The sequence below is a fragment of the Crocodylus porosus genome, unplaced genomic scaffold (genome assembly GCF_001723895.1).
Source record: "Crocodylus porosus isolate Cpor-Errol unplaced genomic scaffold, CroPor_comp1, whole genome shotgun sequence".
Lineage (NCBI taxonomy): Eukaryota > Metazoa > Chordata > Crocodylia > Crocodylidae > Crocodylus > Crocodylus porosus.
Genome location: NW_017728886.1, coordinates 76,281,875 through 76,300,568, shown reverse-complemented (window position 1 = coordinate 76,300,568; position 18,694 = coordinate 76,281,875). Strand labels below are relative to the sequence as shown.

Below are 18,694 nucleotides of genomic sequence, written 5' to 3'. Positions count from 1 at the left end.
CTGGCATATCTGGGGAGCTACCCCACCATAGGTAGCTCCACCAGGCCACCTTTCTCCAGCAGGGTGCAGTTTCAGGCCATGCCCAGAATCATTTACTAACCTCCTTCCCCATACCCCGAGCCCTTACCTCCACGATATTCCAGGCAGCAGGTCAGCTGGATGTTGCCTGCTTAGCTGGTAGCAGCAAACTGCTGCCCCTGTCATTCAGGGACCCAGCCCTTATATACACAAGCTGGGCTCTTTTCCCCAATCAGGCAACTCCTCTTGATTAGGACAACAGGCAGCTGTGGACTGCCTGGATGCCACTCAGGCCCCTAATAGTAACAGAGCACCCTCTGTTACAGTAGTGTATACAGAGATGACTACATAATAGGTAAAAAAATAAATAAATAAGGTCTTACTCAGTGGCAGTAGGGTGGAGAGTCCCAGCCCACAGTGGCAGCCTGTGTCTGCCCAGCACACAAATCCAGGGACCATGTGCCCCCTGTGCCTCCCCTAGGGTGCAAGCAGCAGCGAGAGCTGCCCCGCACCCCTGGATGAGCCTCCCATCCCACAACCCGCCCTGGACCCCATTCACTCCAGCCCCTGGCCCACTCCCTCCCTCACTGTGGGGACTTTGATTGCCTCCCACCCTTCCTCTCCACTGACTTACCTGCTGGCCGGGGAGGGGGGGTGTAAGTGTGTGCGTTCAGCCCCCCCAAATAATATTTTCTCCTTCTGCCTCTGGTGGCAGGTAGCAGTACGGGAGAGAAGGAGACTGGGTACATAACCTTGACATTCTAAACAAGCAAATATATGTATGATGGGATATATAGGCTGAAACAACAAAACTTGTGGGTCAAGCATAAAGGCCAAGTCAAAAAAGATGGGCCTGAATGACTAGGAGAATGTATCTTCTACAGTAGTGGAAGAGAGAGGAAGATCAGCCACAGTGTATGGAGGGGAAATCAGAAGTTATTTTTGCCTATGATGAGTTTAAATTGCTTTTGGTATAGCATCAAAAATGGAGCACAACAACTTGAAGCATCAGTGTACACTGTCTAGGCTATTATCTTAAAGAAGATGTTATTGATTTAATAACACAGTAATTATGAATATATGAGAAACGCCTTTGAACTTCTGCACTGGAATTTTTTGTTACCCTTTTTTTTCCCCATGGAGTATAGTTCTGACTTCAGTGAAGTCAAGAGAATACCTCCAACAGTTTCAGTGGCACCATGATTTCCACCTTGATCTTTACTAGCTTATCATATAGCAATAAATAAATATTTATGGAATTCTGGAGGTAGCCGGTTCATTAAATACTGTTGTAATGCCTTGTGTTTCTGTCATATGCTGCTAAAATGTCTATCAATAGCAACATTAAGACATTATTTGACAGCAGAGGCCAGTGACGGTTTTTCTTATGGCAAGAATTACATTGAATTAAAAGGCAGTGTAGCTTTCAGCATCTAAGCTAAGATTGAGTTACATTTATCTGGAATTTCTGACCAATGTTTGTATCCATCCCAAAGTAGGTGATGAGGTTGAGTTATTAGCTATGTTGGTTACTGTTTTGCTTCTGGGAAGGCTGTTTGAACAACTGATCCACTCTGTAGTGCTATTATGTAGGTATCTAGACATGATGTTTTGAAAATTAAAATCAGCCAAAAGGAGGACGTGTGGCTCTTACTTACACCTGAAGTAACTAGTCTCAGTTTCTAGTTCTATTTCCTCCTTCAATTATTTAGGTACATATAAGTCTATGCATATAGGTTTTGCCAACTGCTGGAGTATAATGGCAAAACAAGTGCATACTTTCAAGAGGGATAACAGGAGCATGCACCTAATGGCCAAAGACTTTTCACTGGTTGAGAATGTAATTCTCTTCCTCTCTGTACCTCAACCCCAGTGCTTGCCCTGCCTTTGCCACTACCCAGGCTGACTTGAAACCATCAGGATGTAATTAATCAGTTTCTTAAATGAATCATGAATTACAGATCCTAAGAGAAATAGAATTATTAGCTCATTAATAATTCCACTTTTTTCTGTCAGTTTGATCCTTGCAAATTGGGGTTGATGGCAGTTATTGAAAATGATAAATGATTTGGCATATCTAATTCTAGAAGTTGTCATTTCCTATTATTATTTAATCCTGGAGTCATTAATCTTGATAAATTATCTGAGGAGAAATTAAAAACATTGGACTTCTGGACTGAAGATGGGGTTGTGGTTGTGGCTGATCTCATGATAATCACCCTAAACGTGCAAAACAAGCTTGGCTCTGGCATTAAGATTCCATTTTTAAAGGGTTAATAAGCCGTTAACTAAGAGATATTCCGTGCTTTAGTAGATGAATAACCAATTGGTTTAGAGTCGCACCAAACGAGGATTCATGCACCTTAATTGTACTTCTAGCAGAATTTAGTTACAACATTCCAGGTGAGCAATTCACAAACTCCCTGCCTAAGCACTGTGGATGTTGAGACACTGCTAACACTTAAGTTTTTATTTAAAAATTGACTTAGATTAGACACCAAAATTCAGCTCTAGCATGTACTCCAAACTACCTCCATCTTGGCTGAGCCAACTGTTTAAGCAGCTAAATCCTATGTTAGGCTGCTTGGGATTCACAGATTAGACAGCAAAGTTCCTTGAGGGTTCCTGAGAGCACTCAAAACATGCTGAATGCACAATGACAGGAAGGACTTTGGAGCTCATTCCAAGGACAATGATGGTGCTGCCCATCTTTTGCAAAATAATCTAGAAATTGGGAGACCTAGATCTCCTCAGCCCAAGGAAATTCAAACCAAAGTGTCCCACTTCCCAATAATGTTCTAACCAGCAGGACTTGGAACATTCTCAGTGGGGCACTTTCCATCCCTTTCAGCTATGGGGCTAGAGAGCACAAGCAGACAGAGCATGCTTTTATAGCCCAGTGATGAAGATGCTCCTTGAGAGGAGAGATCTGAGTTCCAGTTCTTGCTGCCAGGACTGTTTGTGCATACTACAAGAGACAGTCAATGGCTAAGAAACAGAAATAAGCTTGGTAGCAGGGATCAGAACCCTGCTTTCCATCTTCCCTGCTTCTTCTTCTCATTGATAGACTGCAGAAGCACACTCCCTCTTGCTTGTTCTCCTTCCAGCCTCAAAAATCTTTCATTCTTGGCGGCCCAGTTGCCCATCTTCAGCAGGAGGGGAGAGTATGCCCTCCCTGATACCATTCAATAGCATGATAGGTAGGACACTTACGGGAAGTGAGAGATGTGTGTTTGAGTCCTCACAGGCTGAGGAGGGTTTAAAATCCAGATCTCCCATTTCCTTGGCAAGTACTCCTCCCACTAGACTCATATGCAAAAGGTAGGTGTATGCAAAACATGGGCAGATCAGAACTAGATGAAGTTTAACGTTGTGATATGTAAAGTGCTGTGTCTGGGGTCAAAGGACCCACAACACACTTACAGGCTCAGTGGCACCAAACTGACTAGCACCATGACTAAAAGGGACCTAGGGGTAATAATAGACCACAGTATGAACATGAGCCATCATGAGCATCAGTGTGATGCTGTAGCCAGCAAGGCAATACTCTGGCATGCATCAACCAATGCATCTCAAACAAAACCAGGGAAGTTATTCTTCCACTTTACTCAGCATTGGTGAGACCGCAGCTGGAGTACTGCATCCAGTTCTTGGTGCTGCACTACAACAAGGACATGGGAAAGCTTGAGAGAGTCCAGAGAAGAGCCACCCATATGATCAGAGAATTGCATGGCAAGCCATACGAGGTAAGGCTGAGGGACTTGGGTCTCTTCATCCTAAAAGAGAGGAGGCTGAGGGAGTCTTGGTAGCAACTTACCACTATATCAGGGAATGTATCAAGGACTTGGTGAACAACTGTTCACCAGGGCGCCACTGGAGAAAACCAGGAGTAATGGCCACAAACTCCTGGAAGACTGTTTCAGGTTTAACACTAGGAAAAACTTCTTTCCATTTAAGGTGTCCAGACTGTGGAATAAGCTCCCTCCAGAGGTGGTGCAATCACCTACCCTGGAAATCTTCAAGAGGAGACTGGGTGGTTACCTTGCTGGGGGTCACCTGAACCCAGTTGTCTGTCCTGCCTAGTGCAGGGGGCTGGACCCGGTGATCTTGTGAGGTCCCTTCCAACCCCTTACAATCTATGAATCTATAAACAAAAATAATGAGCCAATTGCCTACACATGAAGTGTCCTTAGGCACCAAAGTCTAGGCAGGAGTTTTAGGTTTTGAATCCTAGTCTCACAAAAGGGCTCAACACAGAGTAGACACCTAAATCTGGGAGAGATGAGGGATCTCAGACAGTCCCCATTCCTACTGTCTTGTAGAGGCATCTGCTCACCCAGAATGCTCACTGTTGTGAATCGCAGTCATTAATTGCCTTACTCCCTCCTTTTAAAGTACAGGGGGCTTAGGACACATCTAACCTGGGTATGTAGATTTCATTCCCAGAGCCAGGTGCCATACCTAAATCCATTTCAGGATCTGGACCCAGGTTATAATCTTATAATCTGGACCAAGGTTATAAGCTTATAATCACCCATAACACTTTATCCCAATGTGCTTATAACCCATCTGTAGTCTGACATATGCTATTCACATCTGTGAAAATTTCTTAACAGCTATCAATCATTTACTAACCTTTTATAAATCATTTATGAGTGGAGCTTTAATATAAAGTAAGATCCAGTCTAGTCCTCCCAGGGCCAAATTGAGTCCATTGACCTGTTAATACCCTGGTTGAAGGTTTTTATACATTTTAGAGCATTTATTTCTGAGGTTGCATTAGTTCCTGCCTGTCAAAAATTAATTGCAAAGTGAATCTGAGTGGAATGAAAGCTCTCTCAAAAAGATGGCAGTTTCACAGCTGAAGTACGTTGGTGAGGCCAGCATTCTCCATTCTTCCCTAAGTGTCTCTGGATGGGAAAGGAAGCGTGCAAGAATAGCATGCACATTCTTGATCAGATTTACTCAAATATGGATATTCTGTCTCAGAAAATGAAATAGGAATCTTCATAGCTATTCAGAACCAAGAGGAAAGAAAATATAGGGAACATGGCATTCAAAATCTAAGAAGTTATCCTGAGGAATTAATTAAGCATTTTGTACATTGAAGGTAGGAACAATAGTGAACAATTATATTCCCAGCCCCTCCACTTCTGGCTATTCCCAGCCCCTCCACTTCTGGCTGTCAAACAGACCCCCAACCTTGCCCAACTCATCATCACAGGAAAACTCTCCCTGCCCAACAGACCTCAGATGGAACAGCCTTGTCTTGGCAAGAAATGCTCAACTTGTCAGCACATCTCCACTGCCAAGACTATCAACACCCACCATAAAGAAACCATCAGAATCCAGGGTTCCTACACATGCCTTTCCCAAAATGTCATATACCTTATCGATTGTATTAAATGCCCGCAAGGCAACTATGTGGGTGAAACTAAACAGCAACTCTGTAAGAGAATGAACTCTCACAGAAAAAATATAAAGAATGGAAGACATGCACTCACCATTAGAGTCATAGAGAAGTAGGGATAGAAAGGACCTGCAGGCCACATCCTGATGAGCATAGACATTTGGTGCCCTGGGGACAACTAGTGGCAGTGCACCTTGTGCTGTTGGTAGTTGTCCCTGGGGAATGCCCATGCCATGTGCACTCTAGCATGCAGCAGATTATCCTGGGTGGGATAGAGAAGGCTGGGGCCAGCACTGGGCTGGTCCCATCAGCTTCTACCTGGGGCCCTGAGAGGCTCCCAGGGCTGCAGCAGTGGCAATCCTGCTGCTCAGAGCCTGGCCAGCAGCCGCGTGTGGCTCCGACTGGCCAGGTTCTGCTTTTGAGCGGTACACGCTGCCCCTGTGTGTGCCACTCTGCTTTTTTTCTTTTTGGCATGTTTTTTTTGACCCCCAGATATCCCAGGCTCAAAAAATTCACCAGTGCTGCTCCCTTGTAACATGGAGAACAGCTGAACACATAGCATATGGCACCACAGATGTGTCTGCAGCACCACATACAGCACAGCTACACTCATCTGGCAACAGAGCTCATCTAGTCCAACCCCCTGTCTGATGCAGGATCATCCCTATATAAACCATAATCTAAACTCTACATATCAACTCTACCATCAACCCTGACACAGTACAGACCTAGCACCCTAACCTGCCATAGGTAAAGCAGCCAATGTCTTGCTTCTGTGAAATATTGTCAATATACACTGAAGAGATCTGAGTAGAGGGCCCTCGCTCCCTACGGAGTAAGTCAAAAACCCCCACAGCCCATACTAATCTGACCATAGGGTAAAATTCTTAACTGACCCTAAATATGGGGATTGGTCTGACCCTGAGTGGGGGAGCAAGACTCTCAAGCCAGGGAACTCTGGCTTTGGTCCCAGCAGGAGCATTAGCACACCCCAGTCAAAGTCCCCAGCCTTGGCTATAGCCAATACCCAGTGCCTCTAAAGAAGGCTTAAAAACACACTGACACATGTAATGGAAAGGCGGGGGTGACGGGAGAGAGGAGGAGGCAACCAGTAAAGCCCATAAGTATGGGAAATATTCATGGTAGAAAAGAGCTACACCTAGATCGTGCCCAGTGAGTGGCTGTCCAGCTCTCCTTGAACATGACCAGTGATAGAGACTCTACAATTTCCCTTGTCAGTCTGTTCTGCTGCCTTGCTATTCTAACCATTAAGAAGTTTTTTATGGCTATCCAATCTAATCTTTGCTGCAACTTCAAGCCATTGGTCTGCATCCTCCTCTCTGCAGCAAGAGAGCGCATTTCTAATAGAACAACCACTCCATCTCTGACTTCATTATCATCATGCTCAAGGGAAATCTACCTAATACCTTTAAAAAGCTAACTTGGGAACAAAAATTCATAAACTGGCTGGACACTAAGAACGGATATTGGATTTATGGCCCATTATAATTTATCCAACTCCTGAATACTTCCCACACAAGGAAGATGAGACTGACCCCTATTTCACCTTTAGATAGGCCTTGATCTCTCAGTACTCAGCTTCTTTTCTTTTACTAACTATGTCTGCTACACCTAGGAACTTCTCTAAGCCCCTCCTTTAGGCTGTGCTTCACTTGCTGTGCCTAGCTTCCTCAGAGACCCAAGGAAGAATGTCTCACATTCAAAAGCTTGTTTAACTTTATCCCGTCTACATTGTTGGTCCAATAAAAGATATGACCCTAAAAATTTTTGCCTCATGTAATTTTTGGACCATCATGGCTACAACATCTTTCTTACGCTACCAATTATCTTAAGTTCATTCTCACACCCAGCAAGGAACGGGGAGTTGTATTGCCACAGACATAGCATTAGCACAACCATTTCCCAGTACTTACTGTATTCTATGATGTTTCATATGCTGCTTTCACCACCACAGTATTTGAGCACCTTCCAGTAGTGAATTAAGTGACATGATTAACATGTATGATGTGTTGTTTAGAACCTCATCCTCTCACCAAGTAGAGAGCATAAACAATAGAGTACTGATTTTACAGTGGCATAACAAGCAAGGTTGTGCACTGGGCAAGCCCTATGGAAGAGTGGGAGGAGGGCTGTAGAAGAGGGTGGCTCAGGAATCTTGCCCCATCCCCAGCTGCTGCTGTTACTGCTGATGCTGCCACTGCTGCATGCTCTGGCTGCTCTGGTTCTTGCCCTTAAAGCAGCAGCAGCAGCACCAGCTGGGGATAGGATAAGATTCCTGAGCCACCCTCTCCCAGAGCCCTGCACCAGTCTCAGTCTGGTCTTAAGAAAACTCTGTTTTCTATGTAGTTTTGCTCTGTTGCAAAGAGTTCCACTGAGCCAGAGGAGTGGAGCTATGTTTTTCAGCTTGGCACTTTAGGTATTGTTTAGATATCTTGGACTTAGGCAGTGGGAAACCTTGAATTCCAGCTTGATTCAGGATCCTATGGGAAGTTAGCACAGATGGCTATATACAGGTCTGAAGTCCTCTCAGTGGCTTGTATTGATGAGTAGAGATAACATAGATTTTAGTACCAGCTGGAATTTCAAAAGTGCTGTAGGCTTCACGCCGAGGTATGTTCCATTATTGTAGCTCAGCTGAAAGGTAGTGAAAGTGTTTGTAACTGAGGCTAATCCATTACCCACCAGGATAAGACAGTCCCCTAGCCAACTTTCTGTACAAGTGCTTCAGCCACTTGCCTTCAACCCAAAGAGGCTGCACTGGGGCTGCATCACCACCACTTGCAACCACTTTTGTCTTGGTGAGGTTCAGCTGACTCTTCTTCAGCTATAACCTTGGTTGCAATGTGGTTTCGTATCATTTCTTTTTGGGTGTGAATCTCTAGGAAGTTTTCAGACCATTTTAACATATTCCTCCAGGGACCTTCACCTTTCTTCAGTGTCCAATATGAACCAGTATGTCCAATAGCACAAAATGCTGTAGAGAGAGCTAGGAGGGTGAGAAGAGATGTCTGTCCTCCCTCCATTGCCAGGAGTACATCAAGCATGAAACACTAGGGTAGTTTCAGTCCCCAGCCTGATGTGAACACGGGTAGGATAGGATATGTGCTTCTTTTAGACAGGCTTGTATTTGGCTTTCTCTAACTGGCAGCACACAGGCTGCAGGAAGCCCCTGAAGAGTTAGCATACAACCTGGACAAGAAACATTTCTCCTGCCATGCTGGCTGGGCTCTTCAGGCTCCCACTCCCTCCTCCAGCTTCTACTTCCTGCCCCCCACTCCTGGGGGAACAGAAACGAAGTGAGAGGGGGATGGAGTGTCTATGCTACACAGTGTTGTGGGAAGAGACTGTACTGCTTGTGCTATGCATGTACAGCAAAAGAGGGAGTCAGGCTGTCTACACTGCAGGGGGGTGTCACACATGGCTGGGAGGGAAGGGCTGTCAATGTGACAGGGGGAACCAAGGGGGGCTGTCTGCCCCCTGGCACACGTAGCATGCAGCCCAAGTGGCTTGCAACCACTGAGTCTCTGGCTCATGTGGCCCCCGACTGCCCAGACCCTGCCCCAACCCAGCTCAAAATGAGGGACTTGTGACTGGCTGGAACTGATGTATTGGTGGTTCTTTTTTTTAATACTGGTCAGACTTCCATGTGTTTGCAGAAGGGAAGGTTCATTCTCTGAATGAGACATTAAGCTTTTTTGGTCAGAGGTCACCAATTGTTCATGATGCTCTTTTCCAAGACAGAATGGTTATAGGTTGAGACATATCTCATTCCGCTACTTTGCACTTCCTTGAGTCCTGTCATTCCAAAACTTCACAATTTAGTCATAGCCTTCCTTTCTTTAAGCACATGCTAAGTCTATTACTATTCAGAATAACATTGATTTGACTATCTAAGTGTATGCTTAAATTCTGTTCTCACTAGAGGTGGACTGTCTGTTGGTGGGATACCCTCCTTAATCTGGCCTCATACTGTGCAGTTTTTATGTAGCATTTACTAAGGCATTAATCAATCTGACAACTTTTACAGCAGAAAGAAGGGAAGGGTAAAGATTAATTGGTAAAGCTGTTGACATTTGAATGGAGAAATCCTCTTCTAAGTAAAAACAAAACAAATCATACAACTTTGAAAGTAAAGGCAATAGAACCAGATGGATTTCTGGGGGGGAACACAGAAATATGACTCATCTGGACTCTAAAGCAGCTGGAGAAGTTATAGAATATAATAGAAAGATTTGTCTCTGAATTATGGAAAAAAAACCAAAGGGGGGGGGCAGGCAGGGGGAGAGAGTATCTCTAGTGTCAGTTCCAGATCAGGAAACTAGTTTCCTATGGGAATGTTATTATCTTACTTGTGAGTCTCTTTCATCAGACAAAAACAATATGGGAGATATGGCAGGAAGCCTCAGTGGTAGAGGTCTGGGTCCTTCCTCTGTCAGACCTCTTGAATATTGTTCTGAGCCCCTCCCCTGGACATTCAGGTGATAAGGGTATGTGTAAAATGGTAAAGCAGTTATTAACTTTGGTGACATGCCAGGGATGTTCTGACTATGCCCAGCTTTAGTGGACACCTTGAGTTCTTTTTTGAGCTTCAGAGGATCAAATCCATGAGAGCTATTGCTCCTTAAGTAACCTGATCCCAGTCAGCATGGGTGCCTGTACACATGACTGGGGTTTAGTCTTTAGGGTCACATTCTATGCCCTCTAAATTGAAATGGTGGGTTTTAATTGAAACAGTGGGGATTTATTTTTCCATTACTGCCATAGCAAGGGGAGCTTGGAGGCAGCACCCAGCCCAATCCAACTCTTCCCTGACCCCAATCCAACTCTTCTGCCTTCAGCAAGCTTCTGGGAAGAAGAAGTGGCAAGGGGCCCAGTCCTTTTAATCTGCGGCACGTCCCCAACTCTTCCGTGGCTGGGGGGGGAGGTGAGCTAACTAATAGCTGCAGTGTATCATTGCAAACTAAACTACGTTAGGATGTAATTTAGTTTGAATTATATAGACTCTCTTAAAATCCCCCAAACTCTTGCACATGTAGAGTGCGACATCATTAAACCACACAGAGACATTTTTGTGACATGTACATGGTAACGGCGTCACGTGTACAAGCGCCCCATAACTCCAAAACCTCTAGAATCCTGGTCAGAAAAACAGAAGATGTGCTAATTTTCATGAATCCCCTAGCTGCAAATCTCCTGTGGAGCGCCTGGCAGAGACAAAAACAGCTAGTCTGCCCTGGCAGGCACTTCCAGGAGACGGCAGTGATGAAAACTTGACCTGCCCTACAGGTGTTGTGGGGAAATGAGGGCTGCCTTGTGAATGAACTATCCCTTTCAGGCATAGAGAGATGAAATTTGCTGTGAAAGGCAAGTGCTCCTTCTGAATCATCAGGAAGAAAACACACAGGGTTATTTTTTGTTCTTTGTCATTATTTCTTTTGCCTCAGAATACGTGGGGCTCCCTCAGTCATGTATCTTTATCTGATGCACTGGCTAATGCAATGCCATTAATTGGGAATCTTCTGTTCAAAGTTCAGGTCTTTAAATGTTAGGCCAAGGGGAGCCAAGCGTCATCATTAATACCTTTCTTTACATGTGCATTGTGTCCAGTAGGACACACAATCTTTAACTCCTGTTCTAGGAAACGAGAGGAAAGAGGGAGGCTTGATGAATTAAAACCTATGGTTTTAGGGATTAGTGTCTTTTGTTGGAAACTGTGTCCCATGTTACAGTGAAGGGAGAATTAGAATCTTACAAACATCAACGTTGTTTCACCAGTTATCCCTACAAAAAAACCAAAAACTGATCCAGATTTTTCTCCAAAAGTTTCTTTCAACCTGATTTAAATTTGTTGTTAAAGAAATCCCAAATGAATCTATATTTGAATTCACTGTACATATGACTCAACACCTTTACTAAGTTAGTAGGCAGTGATGGAGTCATATTGCTTTCTATTTCAAACTCACTTTGTTGTTTGACAAAAGAGCTCACCTAGCCCAGAGCCACCAGAAATCCAAAATAAATGTTAACTTCCTGGTACTCTGCTAGGAAGATTGATCTAAATTTCATAGTGCTTAACAGTAACGTCAGACTTACAGAGTCTGTATTAAATTCCTTTCTGCTGAAAAGTTAATTTAAAAAAGGAAAATGAATCATTAAAGCAAAGTGACAGATCTCAAGTCAAAGTCAGAATTTAGGACTTTGAATTGAGTAGGCTAAAATTTAAAATTGGTTTTCCATTGTAAGCAAGATAGCTGAAACTCAGTGTTCTTCATAATTTATATGCCAAGACTTAGATGGCAAGAGGATTCTCTTCCCTTTAGAAGAGTTGATGACTAGGCAGGAGTTGTACAGGGAATTTTAGGAAATGGTTCTTGTCATATCTTCAGCTCCTGCTGTAGAAAAGCAGAGCTCTGGAACCAGACCTTGACAGGTAAGTAAGAAAAGAGATAAGCTTGTTTCAAAATATTTAAGACTTTTTTTTGATTGAGCAGGAACTGAGAGCATAGAATCAGTGTTTAAAAAAAGCTTTGCAGTATACCATAGTACATCAAATAGTATAAATGCAGTAGTATAAATGCATCAGCTAATGGGTTAGCTGCTGCGGAATTGTTCTTTCCTTCAGTTTGTTCAGTTGCCATTGATTTCCTAATTTTTCTGTTTCTTCAGCTTGTGACACCAGTCACTCGGGTTTTAGTTAAGTGTACATAGAATACCAGTGCTTAGGCATTAGATAGAGCTTGTCACATGGGGCTCCTATACATGTGCAGGGAGGCTGCTCCACACATTGTAATTCCAGCACATCAGAGAAGAATTGATTAATAGAGTCTGCTGGAGTGTGGTAATTACTGTGCTCCAACAGACTCTAGCGTCCCCAGACTGGAAAATGGCAGTGGGGAACTTTAAACTAAAGCTTGGTCAATGAGCTTCAATTCAAAGCGCTCTGCCACCTTTTTTCAGCGTGAGGACGCTGATACACATGACACTCCGGGTGCTTTTAATTAATGTGGCTCTCAGAGCTGTGCCTACACCCATCCTCCTGGACCATGTCTATAAATGCCCATGGATCTCAAGTGCTTTACAAACGCAGGTAGACATTGCAATCAACAACTTAGAGCTAGCACAGAAAAGGCAAACAACTTGACCAAGGGCCAACATCCTAGTCTTTTCTATATGGTTTGTAGACCACATATCTGACCAGAATATATGAACATCATCCAGGAGGGGCCGGGAGAAAAAGAGGTAGAGATGTTTGTCAGTGCCTGTTCAGTGTAATTACTGTCAGAGCTGGAAACAGTTCTCCTGACTACTAGGTTTTGCTCTGTCCACTAGATCATCTTGTCTCTACTGTAATTTATAAACTAAGAAATGTCCTTTTATAAATGCTTCTAGTACATTTATGGGATAACTGTACATTAAACTATCTTCCCTAGTGTCGATGTATCCACCCTTGAGTAATTAGTATTTGTACATTATAGTCAGACCATGAATAGGTGTTCATGGCTCTGTCATACTATGATCTGAAGGGCTGTCCTTTTTTCAGGAGTGGTATTTCCTTGAGCTTTCATTATCCTCTGAGCACAGAAAAATAGTTGCTGGAGGATTTCCCAGGAACATGTGGTCCTGTGTCTACCTGTTTCCTCAGCTGGAAAATTCATTTCACAAGACGAATAATTGAGCTATGGGGCAGACTGTGGAGTAGGCAGCTGTGCTTTATACAGTTTACGAATAGTTTTCCTTTTTTTCTTTTTCCATTTTCAGCTACGTCATTTGTTTTCCAGAACACAGGGATTGGGAGTTCTGTGCAGGCAGCCCACTTACTCCACGGCAGGGAGAAATTCACACATTGTTCTGAAGCAATATGCTTTCTACCCCTCTTGACATTTGGAAAGAAACTCTGATTTTGAAATTCTATCTGTTGAAAGTAGTTGTGCCACAACTTGGTCTAAGGACCAGTGAAGTCAGTGGGACTACTCATATGCCTAAAACGTATCTCATGCTTAAATATCTTGCTCAGTCAGGCCTCAAATGAAGAGTGTCCCCCCAAATATATAAAATACAGTAACAAAATTAAGTCAGTATCATAAATTTTAAAATGATTAAATAGTTATTTACAATAATAGGCCACACTGGCCCTTTTTGGAGATTTAAACATTTTTTTCCTAGCATTGTATCAGAGCTTACACATTTTCTTAAGCGTTTTCCCCCATTGTTAATAAACAACCTCTGAAATAACACTAAAGGTAATATTCATAAATCATAGGCCTTAAATGCATATATGTAGCAGAACATTTTCAATTGGATGCTATAAATGCAAATGAATACTTATGTATACAGATGTGGGTTTAAAGTAATGCAGCTCCACAAAATGGTTTTTTTGTAAATCAGTGTTTCTGTGAAAAAAATAACTTAGTCAAAAAATTCTGATTAAACTCTACTTTTAAATATTAACTTTTTCGATTTTTTTTTTTTCATTGAGACATCCTGTTTTCTCAAAGCCAAAACATTTTACAGAGACACATGGACTATGTTTCAACTTTAGTTGTTTTTTTTGATTTAGGACAGGCTTTAGGACCAAATTTTCAAACTTTGAACTCATAATTAGAGCAGTAATTTAACTCCATTGCTTACATGCCTCTTCCTGACTTTTTTAACTGCTTACTTTTGTATAGCACATATGGCCTATAATATTGCTATCACAAAGGTCTTACAATAAAGCGAGTTAAGGCAAGCACTTAGTTTTCCAATTAGAAGTTCTGAGTTTACTTTTGTTTGAAATAAACCCCCAGTGTAAATATGTAGACAGAGAGTCCCTTATTTAATATAGGGTATCAGTTTGCTTCCCCTGGTCTCTAAACTTGGCACTTGTAAAATCTCCATTTGTGTCCACACGTCTTGATAGGTAGATATCTGTCTGAGTACTTTGTGTATATTCTCTGGAATGTTTCTATTTCGGCTTCACTTAGTTTAAAATCATTTCCTGCATGGTTACTGTGTAGCCTTTTATGTCCTTGGATGCTTTCATGGGACTTCATACAATCATAGAATTATAGAAAATGAGGGTTGAAAGGGACCTTAAGAGGTCGTCTAGTCTAACCCATGGCTCAAATCAAGACCATCCCCAACTAGATCAGTTCAGCCAAAGCTTTGTCTAGCCCCGTCTTCAAAACCTCCAAGACTGGAGACTGCACCATTCTCTGGGTAACCTGCTCCAGTGTTTTACTACTCTCCTAATGAGACAGATTTCCCTAATATCTAAGCTAAACTTCCCTTGCTGCAATTTGAAGACCATTGCACTTTATTTGGTCTCTTTCCAATTTGTCTACGCCTTTTCTGTAGTGGGGGACCCAAAGCTGGACACACTACTCCAGGGCTAGGGACAGACATTACGCAATAAACCAGTTTAAGTGAGCAGAAACTGGCTAAACCTGTAACAGATGTTCTGTGCACATAAACCATTTTGTAAATGGCTGAAACCAGTTTGAGATAAACCTGGTTGAATGCAGTATCAGACTTAACTGATTTGTGTCAAACCAGTTTATGCAGTGTCTGTCCCAGACCCCTTGCTGGTTTAAGTTAAACCAGATACCCCTAGTATCTTGGAATACTCTCAGGGCTGGGTGGGGCTGTGTGCTCCACAACAGAGCTGGCCTGCACCCCCTCCTTCTCCCTGGCTACAGCTCTGTCAGAAACTTGCAGGCTGCTCCCCTCCTCCCCCACCCCACTCCCTGCTAAGCAGGAATTCCCTCCTCCTGTCTGCCTTGCTGAGAGGTATCTGTGTATTAGCTAGCAGGCCACATGCTGGCTACGGTCTGTACTGTGACAAAGGCAGAATGAACAGGTAGCTAGTAATGTCCCTCTGTTGTTTTCTTAACAGGGTGGTAAACACTGAATTAGGGGCGATAAACAGTATTATCAATTCCCTGCTGGGCTAATCAGAGCGTCCTGCTGGGACTGGTCATGCCCTCCCTCAGCTCAGTACTGTGGAAGGGAAGGCAGGGCTGCTTTAGTGCCCCCAGCCTCTAGCCTGAACTACTGCAGGCATGTGCCTGCATTTCTGAAATGAAAAGGGAATGTCTATTCACCTCCAAATTGGTTCAAGCTTTGCAGGTTAAACTAACCTGCAAAGGTTGAATCATTTCAGGCTCAGGCTTTTTAAATGTCTGTCCCTAGCCTAGATGTGGCTTCACCAGTGCTGAATAGAGAAGAATAATCACTTTTCTCAATTTGCTGGCAACATTCCTAATAATAGAACACAGTATGCTTTTAGCCCTTTTCACAACAAGGGCACATTGTTAGCTCATGTTCAGCTTACTGTCCACTGTAGCCCACAGGTCCTTTTCTGCAGAACTGCTACTTAACCAGTCTGTCCCCAGCCTGTACTGGTACATGGAATTATTCCATCCTAAGTACAGGATTTTGCACTTCTCCTTATTGAACTTCATGAGATTTCTTTTAGTCCAATCCTCCAATTTGTCAAGATGTCTGTGCATCCTAGCCCTGCCCTCCAGTATATCTTCTACTACCCCCAGCTTGGGACCTGAGTCAACTGTAGATAGCATATTGTGTAATCATAATTAATTATACATTTGTACATGAATTGTGTTTCATGCAGTGTCTGCTATTTTCACAGGTACAGTGGGAGTGCATAAATCCCAAGTATAAAGCAAAGAAGAAGAATTACAAGAATTCAGGCATTGTCATTCTTAACCAATGCAAGGTACTTATATTTGAAAGAAGAATCTTTGTCTGTTCTTATTCCCGGTTTTTAATAATGCATATTTAAAGAGTTATTGGAAATGGAGATGACAAAAAAATAGAAAGAAGTCAAACTGTGATACTAAAAATGATAACACTGAAAGGACGAAGGAAAACTGTTTTGGGTCTAACAAGTCTCTTTTTTAGGCATCATCATATTATAAAAATAGAGCAAAACCTGTCATAATAAGCTACCGCTAAAGGAACCAGCAACAAACGAGTTGCCTAGAGGATGTCATCATTAGGTAAAAATGGATCAAGGCTTTGTCAGGTATGCTTTAAAGTAGGTGCTTCAAGTGCCCTTCTGCTTGTGGCATCTTCTTGCTCAACAGAAATGATCTTAGTTTGTAGTCAAAGTCAAATTCCCCTACTAGAGTAACAGAAATAAATTGCACTGCTTTTCATTCCTGTTAGCACTATGAAGTCACCACAGCTGGAGGAAGTTGTCTGAATTCATCTCCTTGCACATGATCAGCACAATTGCTTACAAATTTCAGGTCTCCCTGAGGAAGTGCACAGAAGCCCACAGTAATGCACAGAAGTTACAGAGGATTTCATCTGAATATATGGCATTAACCAGGTGTAACTAGCATATGAATGTAATATTTATTACTGGTGATGATGAAGGAGAAATAATAGCCCAACTTGACTCTAGGGCCAGGTACAGATGGCCAAAAAGCCTGAGGCTAAATTGATTAAGTCTTTGCAGGTTAGTTTAAGCTGCACAGGTTAAATTGAAACAGAAATGAACAGACATTTACCTTTGATTCAGGAAATGCAGCCACATGTTTGCAGCGGCTCAGGCCACAAGCCAGGGGCCACTACAGTATGGCTCTCTGGCTTTGTGTTTACTTCCTCCTCCTGCTGCCCTCAAGGTCACTGGGATTTGCAGTCCAGAATCACAGTAGCAGGACTCTACAGGGTTGCTCATCACTTCCTCTTCCTGCGTCCAGGTGCATCTGGGATTTGTAGTCCACAGTTGCAGCCAGCAGTAAGTTTGAGCAGGGGGTGGGGTGTTCAACCCCCTACCCCAGCTGGGGTTTGCCTAAGGGTGGAGGGGGGAAGGCGTTCACCCCTCCCCCCCACAGACTGGGCTGCATCTCCAGCTGGGCTTGCCCTCCAGCCCCCTTCTCAGCCAGCCCTTAATGCTCCAGCTAGGGAGCAGGGGGGAAAGGCCAGCCCTGCTCTTTGGAGCAGACAGCACAGCACAGCCCAGCCCAGAGCTGCAAAATGCTGGGATGCTGGGGGACTGTGACTTAACTTGAACTAGGAAGGGGTCTGAGACAGAAGTTTCATAAACCGGTTTGACCCAAATCAGTTAAGTCTGATACTACATTCAACCAGGTTTATCTTAAACCAGTTTCAACCATTTTGAAACTAGTTTATGTGTACTGAACTTCTGTTCTTTTACAGGTTTAGACCAGTTTCTGATCATTTAAGCTGATTTATGTGTAACTTCCGTCTCTAGCCTAGAAGACCAGGCTGTTTCTGAAGCTGGAAGCTGTAAAACTGTATTTGTACCTGTAAATAAAGCACAGGAGATATGTAAATCATAACAGAAAATAAACATGGAATTTTCTAATGCCTTATTTACAGATTCACTTTATAAAGCAGTGCTGCCAATTGTGGCTTTATAAATAATATGTATTTGACTTCTGACCTCAAAGGAAGGGTCCAATTACTTTGAGGGAAATGATGAAATAAAAAAATAGAGTTTAGATCCATAGAGGAATAAAATTCAAAATCTCCCATGGAATGGGAATTCCCAGCTTTCATTTTGAAAAAAGATCAAAGTGCCATTTGTTTTGACTTTTCCAAACAAAATTGCTAAGCATCTCCAAGCAGTGAGGACACTGAGCAGCCCTGGTTCCAAGTTCCTTCACAAACAGGTCAGACTCTGCCAATCTGTCTTTTGGTCAGGACACCCAGGCTAGATACAAACATTCAAAAAGCCTAAGGTAGAATCTATCTAAGCGATGTAATTTTCTGTAAACAGTGTAGTTTAGATCAGTAGTGAACAGGACACATTCACCCGTTGTGATGGGGGGCAAATCTTAGACCAGTTCTTCCATTTTTAAACCAGTCTGTGTACTGAATTTCTGTTCTAGTACAGATGGGTACAGATTGGTTTTCACTTACACCAGTAAATGTGCACTGTCTGTATCCAGCCCCAAAGCTTCCCAGGCCACTAAGTTCCCTTCTCCCCAGCATGGAAACTGGAAACTTTTAAAACCCTGGCAGAAGATGTCTTCTTCCAAGTTCCTAACAATCTTAAATCCTGTTAGGCAGGAATCTGGGAAGAAGCACAATGAGCAAGAAAGCAGTCTGCAAAGCCTGACTGATTTTTATCAGAAGATTTCACAACATCAGCATGTTTCTACGTAATGGGATGGGATTCAACACAGACAAGCGCAAAGTGATGCACCTGGGGAGGCACAACCGGCACCATACCTACAGGTTAGGGAACTCCCCTCTTGTCAGCACAGAGGC

At 43.1% G+C, this 18,694-nt stretch overlaps 1 protein-coding gene across 1 annotated transcript in view; it reads left to right on the top strand.

Annotated features, from left to right (window-relative positions):
* Positions 1-18,694, top strand: part of CPNE4 (copine 4) — a 364,694-nt gene that overhangs the window by 278,048 nt on the left and 67,952 nt on the right. Inside the window, exon 9 of the mRNA XM_019536816.1 lies at positions 16,080-16,166. Within this exon, the coding sequence (XP_019392361.1) occupies positions 16,080-16,166 (87 nt within the window). The remainder of the gene's footprint in view (positions 1-16,079; positions 16,167-18,694) is intronic.